General features: G+C 37.1%; 1 protein-coding gene across 11 annotated transcripts in view; it reads right to left on the reverse strand.

Annotated features, from left to right (window-relative positions):
- The window catches only part of PEX5L (peroxisomal biogenesis factor 5 like), a 243,910-nt gene that overhangs the window by 169,407 nt on the left and 62,163 nt on the right, over window positions 1-12,340 (reverse strand). For 3 of the 11 annotated variants that reach the window (XM_054479456.2, XM_054479455.2, XM_054479454.2), the window contains exons 1-3: window positions 10,137-10,165; window positions 9,236-9,395; window positions 7,675-7,746 (exon numbers count right to left, since the gene is read on the reverse strand). The exons of 3 other annotated variants lie outside the window; for them this stretch is intronic. In XM_054479456.2, the coding sequence (XP_054335431.1) occupies window positions 7,675-7,746; window positions 9,236-9,328 (165 nt within the window). In that variant the 5' untranslated portion in view covers window positions 9,329-9,395; window positions 10,137-10,165. Of the gene's footprint in view, window positions 1-7,674; window positions 7,747-9,235; window positions 10,308-12,340 lie in introns of those variants that run through there. 5 more of the 11 variants (XM_054479447.2, XM_054479451.2, XM_054479448.2 and 2 more) reach the window with 2 other exon arrangements.

A 12,340-nucleotide genomic window follows, 5' to 3' on the forward strand; every position in this document is an offset into this window, starting at 1 on the left:
TTCTGGACCTGGATGATTGGAAAAGGCATTTGCATCCATGACCCCAGACTAGACTTTATTGTTTAAAATCATTATAATTCAATGTCCCAAAATTCCAAGGACATCTTTCTTTTTTAACTCTTATTTTAGGTTCAGGGGAACATGTACAGGTTTGTTACATAGATAAATTGCATGTCACGGGGATATGCTGCGCAGATTATTTCATTATCCAGATAATAAGCATATTACCTGATAGGCAGTTTTTTGGTCCTCACCCTTCTCCCACCCTCCATCCTCAAGTAGGCCCTGGCGTCCGTTGTTCCCATCTTAATGTCCATATGTAATTGATGTTTACCTCCCACTTGTAAATGAGAACATGTGGTATTTGCTTTTCTGTTTCTGTGTTAGTTTGCTTAGGAAAATGACCTCCAGCTCCAACCACGTTGTTGCAAAGGACATGATCTTGTAAAAACCCGGAAAGGTAACCTAGGAAATACCATTCTGGACATAGGACTGGGCAAAGAGTTCATGATGAAGATGCCAAAAGCAACTGCAACAAAAACAAAAGTTGACAAATAGGACCTAAAGAGCTTCTGCACAGCAAAAGAAACTGTCAACAGAATAAACAGACAACCAATAGAATGGGAGAAGATGCTTGCAAACTATGCATCTGACAAAGGTCTAATATCCAGAGTCTTTAAGGCACTTAAACAAATTCACAAACAAAAACCAAACAACTCCATTAGAAAGTGGGAAAAGGACATGAATAGACACTTTTTAAAAGAAGACATAGACACAGTCAACAAGCATAGAAAAAATGCTCAACGTCACTAATCACTAGAGAAATGCATACCCAAACCACAATGAGATACCAAGGGGATCTTACAGCTATTTAGTCTAACTATCTACCAACTACCACCATGCTTTCACCTCAGTACCTGCCATTTATAAAGCACTTACCACACACTATGTACTTTGCTAGGCATTTATATACAAGAACTTATTTATTTCTCCCCAAAACTTTATGAAGTAGATATTTTCCTCATTTTACAGCAGAGCAGCCTGTGGCGCACAGAGCTGGTTAATTTTCCCAAACAGTTATGACATGGCCATAGCCTGTTTTCACTCAGATTTGTGACTGTAAAGGCCCTGCTCTTAACCACTGTGTAAGAGTGACACACACACATTCTGTGTTATATTCACAATGCCAAGCACATGGCATGGCAGAAGAGCTGGCACCACTGAAAATGTGCTAGACTAGAGTATCTGGTACTGTTCCACAGAAGGCACGCAGAATGTCTAATAGTAAACCAGTGGAAAAAAACAAAGTGAAAATGTCATGATACCACAACCATCTCCAACTCACCATTCAGGAGGCACGAGTTACAGAGGAAAAAGTCCTGAAACAAAAGAGTGGTGGCCCTGGATTCTAGATTTGGGACTGACCAAAGGAGGCCAAGCTGGACACATGGCTCTACAAGGGAGCATCCTCATTTGAGCCTCACAGCAGCCATCTGAGCAGATGCTATTATTGCATTGTACAGATGAAGAAACGTAAACTCAGAGAACTTAAACTGCTTCCTCCAAAGTCTTCCGCTTAGTAAGCGGCAGGGCCAAGACTAGGAACCAGGGCAATGGATTCTTTCCTCAGCTATCTTACCTGCCTCTGTGCTGCTCTATGACACATGACTCTCTGTATTTTCTGGCTTTATACCATCAGACTTTGACAATCGGTCAGAAGATTCTAAAATGAAGGATATTAGATTTGCCCTTTGTGTTTTTCCTAGAGTACGGTGATGCTTAGGAGAATCAGTACACTAAATTGAAATGCATGAAGCTAAACAAACAAACCAAAAAATAAACTCAGCACCGTGAGTTTACAAGGAAAATACAAATCAAGATACTCTGCATTACCGTAATTTTGCCCTCCAAATTATCAGCAACTCAGACTTATTTTTATATTACTTGATACAAATAGAGAATATTTAGGAATAAAACACAGGGTGATTATGCTTTCACTGTAGTAACTTTTCTATTTAACCTAATGGAAGAAATTTCCCCCTTCCATGTACAATATTTATTGATGATAAATAGTTTGCAGGCAAGATGGGATTGATTGGACTGCAACAGTGAATCTTTGTTTACTCCAATGCTGATTTCAGATAGACAGCAAATTTGAATAGTCTCTCTCATTCCAAATAAATCTGGCTTCTTTTCATTCAATTGTTTTTCATCGATCAGTCTTTCCTGAGGAAAACACTAATGAGCCTATGTCTGCTGCGAGTGTAATTAAGGCAACTACAACTGCATAATGTGCTTTGTCCTTCGAATGTCTCAGAGTTTCATGCTTCAGAATCTGCAGGCTGAGCAGGTGGTCTCCTTTCTGCAACTCTAGAGGAGGTTTCTGTTCTTCTGACCAAATACAGAGTTCTAAGAAGGTACCCAGGGACAGTGTTACACCTAATACCAAGAGACAGGGTATCATACTTTGTAAGCGTCCTCAGGGGTAAATGGGATCTGAATTACATTTAAATTAAGTCACCACATTGATATGACCAAGAAAGCATTGGCCAGATAGGGCTGGCGACCACAACAAGGCAGGAACACATATTACCCTCATCCTTTTTACTATCTGTGAGTCTGAGACCAAAGTCAGTTGCTTAGATGTTGGTAGGACTATCTATTAGCACCAGATAAGCTGGGTATCTTCTCCGTTAATCTGTTTTTCTTGTTCTTCATTTTAATTTCATGTTGGCCTATATTTTCCTCTTGAGGATCCATTTTCACAACAACCACTAGGACAGAATTGCAATCCAACTTGAATGCTTATGAGCTATTGGAGACACAGGGTGAGGTTATAATTTATCTCTTCTTTTTCTTTAGAAAAAGATCACAGAAGTTCTAGTGTCTGTTGCTTTCTCCTCAGGCTTCCCTTACAAGGTGAAAATGAGACTCTCAAAAAGGTTCTAAGCTAAGATGAGTATGTGTTGTCTCTTCCCAGGGCCCTTCTCATGCCTGGTAGAGGTTCTCCTTGAGGAGGTTGTGAGAGGAAAGGCAAGTGGTCTTCACAACTACCTTTTAGCTCTAGTTTTATTTACATTTGCTTTAAGGGGCATTTCTCTCCTGACAAAGCCATAGGGCTCAAGAAGGTAGTAAACAGTTAAGGAGTGTTTGTGGGGAAGTTTATTCCTGTGAGGGTTCAATAAATCAATATTGACCAATTACGATAATTCCTAGTAGATGGTTATTTTATATAATTACAGCACTGAGGCAAAACAGCTTCTTAATCCATTTATAGCATGATCAGTAATGAGCAATGGTACAGAGATATGTGAGGTGACAGAAAGAGCATGGGACTGGATGGCAGGAGGGAGAGCTGGCTTCTAGGGTTCTTCTGCACCTAATCAGGGCAACTTCATTCACCTTTCTGGATCTCAAAGTTCCTGTTTGCTAAACTGGGAGTGAAGGGAGGTGGGGAGTGAAGTGGTGATGCCTAGCTAATTAAAATGACATAAATGATATACACCTTATAGAGCACTTTTACATATTTTAACTCAGAGAAACTCTAGGAGGTGGGAAAAGCACAGTATCATTTTACAAATAATATCAGAAAACTTATTTGAAAATGAGAAAACTGAGCTTAGAGAGGTTCAAGACTACCAGGTTTCCATGTGGATTTAGCCAGACTGCAAACCTGGTTCTTTAAAGGTACCTTTGGTTGTAAATGGCTGTGGTTTTCTTGTTTTCTGGTCTTGTTATTACGTTGAATGCTTATGAATTCCAGTTTTTAGATCCCTGGGTAATGCCAGGTTGAAGAATGTTAAATTTATCACAAATTACATACTTTTTCCTCCTTTAAAACTGCATTAGTTGTTTTCTCTGACCCAGTGATTCACAAAGTGTGGTCTGGAACCAGCAGCAGTAGCTGAATACTTAGAAATGCAAATTCTCAGGCTGCACGCATCTCAGACCCGAAGAATCAGAAACCCCGGGGATGGGGCCCAGTAATGTATGTTATAGCAAGCCCTCCTGTGGATGCCGAAATAGCTAAAGCTTGAGAACTATTGCTCTGACCTGGATATGCTTGTTCCCCTTATAACTGGCTGAAATTTGACATTTCCCAATCTACTTGCACTAAAGGCTATGAAACTGCAACTTTGAGTCCTATAACCAAATAAATCCACAACATGCTGTTAAACCCATTTTTATAATACATGAACCTGTAACTGTATCCATCATATAGTCAAAATAGTCTATAAATTTATTAGTCTTTGCTACCTCCTTTAAGTCTACTTGGAATTTGAAAACATTTTAAAAAATTGTTATCTAGGTCCAGCTTATCATAAACCTTGAGTTAAGTTGGTTCTAACTAAAAATAGTAATTTATAATAGAATGAATTCACTAAAAGTGGTTAATGTTTTTAATCCCTTAAGTCAAGGCACTTGACTATCTACTCCCACACTTGAAATATCAGTAACTCCAGGAGGAAATTCATGTGTACATGAAACCTAAACAAGGCCCTCCTTTCCTCCATTTAGGAAGGAATAGCTTCACAAATAATAAAAATATGCCATAATAGATGTTTAAAATGTATCTTTTAATATTTATTTTACAAAGCCAAATATAGCATTTACTAATTAGTTATATTATTTTTATGTCAAATGTTTGGGTTTTGGAGGCATTAAGATTTTAATCCAAAACATTCCCTTTGATTACCTTCTATGCTTAAAGTTTGAAAACCTTGGAGATTTCTGGTGGAAAATATGGACTCTGACCCCAGTGTGATACATTTCTATTTAAATGACTCTGTGTGTGTGTGTGTGTGTGTGTGTGTGTGTGTGTGTGTGTCTGTGTATCATATGGCACCTATTACCATAAGACATCAACACTCATTTAAATGTTCTCTGAAATGTTTTTATACATATCCCAAATAAATTTTGTCAATACAATTTCACAAAGAGAGAAACACAATATTGTCTTTAAAGAATAGAACCTTACACATTTCCAAAGTACACTTTTTTTTCCATGTTGAAATAACACAGAAATCATCTTTTACCTCCTTGAGTGAAGGCAGCCAGGGAGAACAAAATTCATATACACGGTACTGCTTCTGTTATTAATTTGCTTATATAAGCAAGACTGTGGGCTTTCCGTGGAAGTACAAGATTTGCAAATCATGACTGATAAAATGGCATATAGCATACACAGCATTTGTAGAGTGACAGTTTCTAAATGACGGATTTAAAGAAATTAGGAGACTTCTGCCCATTGCAGCATTCCAATTATTTTATTTATCCTCTTTAGATTTTCTTTTGGCACCACTTACTGAAAAATCTACTTGCAGTTACATGAAGATTAACTATAACATATTTCTACCATGTTTTTGAAAAGATACAGGAAGAATAAACTGAACATAAAGATTCTTGACAAAATGCCATATAATGCTATAGAGTTTTAATTTTATTATACATATAAAATACATATGTATGTATAATGTCATTATATATGTATAACTCATACCTATGAGATGAAGCAATATTCAATTTCTGGAAAACAAATGTACATATACATACACACATGCTTAATTTGTTGACCTCTTAAACTTTGGGATAATTTCTTATAGCTTTATAAAGACTAATTACAATGTTTCCCCAAATATTTTACTTCGAGATATCAACACTGTCGTTGTTTCAACCTAGGATTTGCTCACAACATCAACACCAAATAAATCTCTCAAAAAAAGGAAGGACTACTCTTTCTGCCAACAGCAAACACCAAAGCCAGCTCATATTCATAATTACTCATCTTTTGAAACATGTTTTGACATGAATAACTCAGCAAAGCTGAGTCACTGCCAAACAGTACCAACTTGTGCAATGGCACTGGAAGAAATGCGGTAACTACAGAGGCAAACAGTGACTCTGAGAAAATTGAATCCACCCTCATTTGATCCAGGTAATAAAAGTGCTATTTTCTGAAGAAGCAGGAAGGTTTTGTTCTCTTATTTTTTCTCTTTTTTCTTTAAGATTCCTTAACAATTAGTAAAATGTGTTTAGTCACAACAATAGAAATTTTGTCAAAGGTATCATGAGAAAAAAAGAACAATGGCTTCCTTTGGCTTTTCACCACAAGGATCTCAAAATATAACTTTGCAGTTTTCTGAACACCAAAACTCAGTTAAAACGCAAAGATTTAGGCAAAAAAGAAAGAAAGAAAAGAAAAACTTTGGGATAGGAAGATAGTAAAGAAGAAAAAAAAAGAATTTAACTTCTATATGATTAAGGAAGAAAATAACTAATTTTTCATTTTATTAGAGAAATGTACACATATCTGTATTCTCATAATACACCCAGGTGTAGTTTACTAGTTCATTTGTCAGGTGGGTCCAGTCCTTTGATCAGAATCCCAGTCTATGGGTGAGAACAGACATAGATTGCATGCCCCAAGTATTTAATCTGGCATAAAGTGATAGTTAATAGCCCAGTAGAGCACATGGGCTATAGCTCCACCCACCTTATTAACTAAACTAATAACTTGGCACTCCACACATCCCCTACCCTGTTTTACACAGGAGCAGGAGAGCAATGATAAGAAAAACTCAGAAGCATTTTGAGTGAATGCTGTAAAATCAATATATTCTGCACCTCGGTAGAGAGATGTTTTGGCAAGTTTTTCCAGAAGACCACCTCAGTTACCTCAGTTATTCCAAGCCTAACAAGCAAGTCTCTAAGTCAGTTACTTCTGGTTGCTACCTTCTGATGGTCATTTTTCCTTTTTTCAGAAATACGTACAATAGCTCCCTGAATGCAACTGTTACGATGCAAAACAAACTGCATGATTAGGAAATTGAGCAAATTCAGGTGCCTTTCTGTAAATTACTGACTGCTTTCTTTCTAATCTCTGAATCTAGTTAGATCTCTTTGAATTATTTCTCTCTCTACAGCTTTTGCGTCGCTCTCAGATGCTGTGCCACTTCTGCATTAAATAGATGTGCAGTTATCTTGTCTCCTTGATAATTAACAGAGATGTTAAGGGCTAGTGCCAATTCAGTGGCATGGGCTGGAAACCTTCCATTACCTGGTATGTCATTGTTTATGCTCTATTAAGCAGTTTTCATTTCACCTTATGGGCCCATATAACATCCAAGCTAGAGGTTTCTCAAATTACAGGTGGTACTACAGATTTTATTAAATAGCCTCTTCTTTTTGTTTTCAGAATCATCTTTATATATATTGCAGACAATCTGGAAAATTAAATTGGGCAATATATATGTCTTAAGGTTCTCAGTTTTCTCTCTCTCTCTAAATTATATCCATTGTTTTACAAGATAGAATAATGGCAGTGTTTCTCATTTTCAAGATAATATATTTTATTGTTCTTGTTTATCTTTTTCCCAAATTATCATTGTTGTTTTGACTCATTTTATCAAGAGATGCCTTTAATTTTACAAAAGTTCTCTTGTTCTAGCTTTATTTCTATCATTCTTACATACAAAATATGCATGTTGGCATCATGCAAAAGTCAGTGGATCAGAGGCATCATATGGAGCGGCTTAGCTGCTCTCAAAATCTTGTTATGCAGGCTTTAGTCAGACAGGCTAATACAGCTGCCAGAGAAGGGCTGAACACTCAAAAGGCTTTAGTCATCAAAATATACAGTAGAACAGTAGAAAATGTATGTAAGTATTCACTTACCTGCTTTTGATCAACAATTATTTCGAGGTCTTCATCACTGCTTAGTTTTCCATATCCTTGTTCTTTACTTTTCTTGTGAAAGAATAATTTTAAATGATCATTTAGTTTCTATCCATTAACAATCTTAATTCTACTTAATATTTTTAAAGATAAAAGCCTTAGCCTTGTTCACCAGTCATAATGCATCATTCTTTATATAAATTGCTCATGTACAACAGCAAATGTTTTTATTGTTAAACTGCTGTCTTATAATTATTCATTAACAATATCTGCTTAGCCTCCACTACCCAACTTATACCTTTAATCTTTTTCTGAATATTCTTATGCTTCTCTTTTTGGTTCTGTAGTATCAGAAAAGATTCTTTAACACTTTGGGATAAATAAGCAATTCTTTGAAGAGTCTTAGCATATTTTTCTTAAAGATTGAAAGTTCCATTTAGTTTTATACTCAAGACTTCCAACTATTCAATGTTTTGTTTTAATGTCTTACATATTTTTAAGAATAATAGAAGTATTATGCAACTCACATAATGACTCTTCAGATTTTCAACATTTGCTCACAAGTCAGATGAATACTGACATTGGAAAAACCAACTCAGAAATAATTTTAAAGAGATAAATAAAATAATTTACAAAATTAGGTATTTGAAAAGTTGGAGGACAGACTATTTTAAGAGTTTATTTAAATGCACTTTTTTTGGCATTTTGTCATCATTTATTTTGTCCCAATGACCACTCTCCATCTATTTCCTCCATTGCAAAATCTATAAATTCTGAAGTTAGAAAAGGACATAGATAATGACAATCATTTTACACTTGTGCTACAGGAGAAAGATAATACGTCTGAGCCTTTTTTTCTCCCAGTGCAACAGTTGATGAGAATACTAGAAATATCACATTGTGTCTTCATACCAGTAACAAATGAAAAATAAAAACCACTATATAGTTAGCTGTAGTTCAAAGTTATTTATTTATTTTAAAGATTCTTGCTTTAGTTATTAACTACATCAACTTGAATTAAGGGAATTAAAAATACTTATGTTTGCATCTACTGTGTCATATTAGGGTCCTCATCTCATTCAGGGAAGAGATATATCCTTCAGTGAACATGACATAAATCTTCACACTGTGAGCACAATTCTTATTTTTTCCCCGTAACATTCAAAAACCAGATTTACACATTTTTTTTCTGCAAAAACATATCTCCAATTTTTGTGGGATTTTTTTTTACTGTAATAAAGAGATTTCTGAATCTTCCAAGTATTAGGATGCATAAATAAAACCCAAATTCTCATTTATATATTAATGAACTTAGCCACTCAGAACAGAACAGATGGCCACAGCATTTCTCCCTATTATTATTCTTGTCCTCATTTGAGGTTCCATTTCAAGATTGATGGAAAACAAAAAGAACAAGGTTGGTTTCAGTCAAGCTGACTTCCTTCCTATCATTTTGCTTTTGCATTCTTTTTGTTCACTGGTTGCCATAAGATTTTGTCTAGAGTCTCTCTAATGCAAAACACTTAGAAATGCCTTTCCAAATATTGATCTGTATACGTACCAAGTAGCTCATTTGCATGACCCGGTTTCTGGACAAAAGGACATTAAGTAGAGATGGAATGTGGGTCCTTCCATCCATTTCACTGTCAGACATCCCAGAATTCTTTGTGCCAGTGGCAGTGGCTTCCTTGCCAGAACTTGCTGACCAGAGAACCACAGATCTTGCCCAGCAACAGCATTAATAATGTACAACAATAATTGAAGTATTCCTGAATCATTGTCTTGACTTTGTAAACATTGTGAAATTTTTGGCTAGCACAAAATTCTCACTGAAATGAAAATTTCTTTTTCTAACTAATTTTTATCCATGCGCTTCTATGCTCTTTGACTGTTGTTCCCATTTAATGTTTTAAAAAATCTACCTATTTTAAATTATATAATTTTTGTATTTACTTCTCTGCATATGGACTCTTCAGCCTCCTCATCATAAAAGCTCTTGATTTCCCCTTTTTAATCTCCTATTCTAAACTTTCTTGACAATCACTGCTAACAGATAGAATGCCAGCACTCACAGAACATCATTCGAAACTGCAACTTCTACAAATACCAAAGTCCGCCTCTCCAATCTCAACTCCTTATCTAATTTAGTAGTAAATTTTCCTGGGAAGAGGCTAGTTCAGGGAAGGAAATTATGTCCCCCAATCAATCTAAGAGGCTAGTTCAGGGAAGGAAATTATGTCCCCCAACCAATCTAAATAGAAGCTGGCATTTTCCAAGAGTGGGAGGAGGCATTTAGAGCTCTGGTTTTGTACTTAAACCTCTAGTCTCCAAACAGCACACAACAGTACACAAAGCCGGAGCCTTACAGTTTTACTCTAGAATTAGGCAATATTTTCTAGTTCACCCCATAACCCCGGGGGGATTAATCCTTTTCTAAGCCATAATGGTATTCACTCACTTACTGCTTATTTCTAGTGCGAGCATAATCCTCTTTCAAGCACTCAGCTTCCCACTTTGACTGCTTAGCTCAGGCAGCCCAGGCAGGGATCTTCAGCTCTCCTCCCTCCTCCCAGCTGGGAATCCCTGTCTTCTATCTATGCACTTTTGTCAAGCACAAAAAGCAAGTCCACAGCTTCTGCGTGGTCTTTCGCAGTAGCCAAAGGACTGAACTAGAAGGAAAAAGAAAGCTAATCTCTCCACCGTCCAAGTGTGAGGGGGCAGGGCTTCTGTGGGAGGAGAAGCCACAGGGCAATCACTTCCTGTGCTCCTCCCACCTTCAGTGGCAAGACACTGGAGCTGAGGATTTCCACTGAGGCAGTAAGGTTAGGCCCCTGTCCCCCTGGCCTTAGCATGCTGCCCATTTATGGACGACTTTGTGCACTGTTCCCCTAGGTGCTGCCGAGGAGGGAGCATTAGCGCAGTGGAGCTAAAATGGTGAGGACCTAAGGCGGGAAAGGGGAGGAATGAGGGAAAGGACATAGTCTTTCTTTGCTGACAGTGCTTCACCCCCATAAGAAGCTTTCACCTCAGGATAACGTGTCCAATCTCTGAAACCCCAAACACAGTATCTCCCATCTTTCCACACCATTCTGAATCCTTTCTGACCCGCAAGAGACCTATCTTTGTTAGTTCTTTGTTAACGCTGATAACTTTTTTGATACTATTGCATTAGATGGGTAACTTTCTTAAGAACATTGAGCCTAACTGGTAATCTTTCCTCTCTACAGACTTCCACCATCTCTCCTTAACCCTACCTCCTGTTTCCTACCCCTGTGTCCTCTCCTCCACAAAAGTAAAACGGAAAGGTGAGTTTGTTTACTTTAATTAAATAAACTTGCATTAAACTTGGAAAATCTACAGAAAAATATAGGCCAGGTATGGTAGCTTAAGCCTGTAATCCCAGCACTTTGGGAGGCCAAGGCAGGAGGATCACTTGAGGCCAGGAGTCCAAGACTAGCCTGGACAACATAAAAAAACTTCATCTCTATAAAAAATTAGCTGGACATAGTGGCATGCGCCTGTAGACCTAGCTACGCAGGAGGCTGAGGTGGGAGGATCGCTTGAGCGCAAGAGTTTGAGGCTGTAGTAAGCCATGAATGCACTATTGCGCTCCAGCCTGGGTGACAGAGTGAGAACCTGTCTCTAAAATAAAGAAAAATTTAAAAAAGAAAAACAATATAACGGCCACAGATATAGGATGTATCATATAGGAACATTTTGCAAGTCAGTAACACAACAATGAAATCTGATGGGCTAGAGATCTGAAAAATGAAGTAACTCCTGTTCATTGCAGGATGTGAATTTCTTAAAAGTAAGGGTTTTAATTGAAAAATACTAGTTGTGCATGAATTGAATTAAAAGGACTTTTCATACTCATTAGGAATGGAATATATAAAGAACATTTTGAAAGGGAAAAGGAACACTTGATTTAGCTAATTGTACAAATTAGCCCTAATTGCAATTTTTGCCTAACTACAGATGTCAAAATAAATATAAAGGTTTGCATGTAAATAATTCAAATTTTTAAAAATCAATGCTGCTATGAATGATATATAGTAGACATGAATTTATTAAAGCACATGTCACATACACAATATAAAATATAGCTACAAGAAGGAAAGACCTTCTTACTGTTTTCTTCATGGTTGTCAGGATTCAGTTCCTGTCCTCTTTTTCGCCTATCTTCAGCCTTTTCTCTACCACCTTCCTTCCCACAGCTGCAAAATTGCTCAGATTTTCCCTGTCCTAAAAGGTGATTTCCTCATATCTGCTTTTCCTTGAAGACTTTGATCTAATATCTCTTTTGAGTGTCAAGGAGAAGGAGAAGGGTTGAAAAAGAAGAAAATGTGCTGAAAAGATACTTGCTGAGTTTGTGGTGTCTTTGGAAAGTTCATCCCAGTGGAAAGATCCAGTTACCCATTTGGATGTAGGTGTCTGTATCTAAGAATAGAGATAAGGGCAGTGTGTATAGATCACTGGGATAATTGAAATTGCAGGAGTGGATAAGCTCACCAAAGAAGAAAACACAGAGAAGGAAGAGATGAGGACTACGGCCAGAGTCCTAGAGAACAGTTGCATTTAAGTAATGGGCAAAAGGAAAGAACTCAGTAAATGATGAGGAAGAGGAGTGGTCACGGTGCAGGTGGCGAATTAGTGGAATACAGTC

The sequence above is a fragment of the Pongo pygmaeus genome, chromosome 2 (genome assembly GCF_028885625.2).
Source record: "Pongo pygmaeus isolate AG05252 chromosome 2, NHGRI_mPonPyg2-v2.0_pri, whole genome shotgun sequence".
Classification (NCBI taxonomy): Eukaryota; Metazoa; Chordata; class Mammalia; order Primates; family Hominidae; genus Pongo; species Pongo pygmaeus.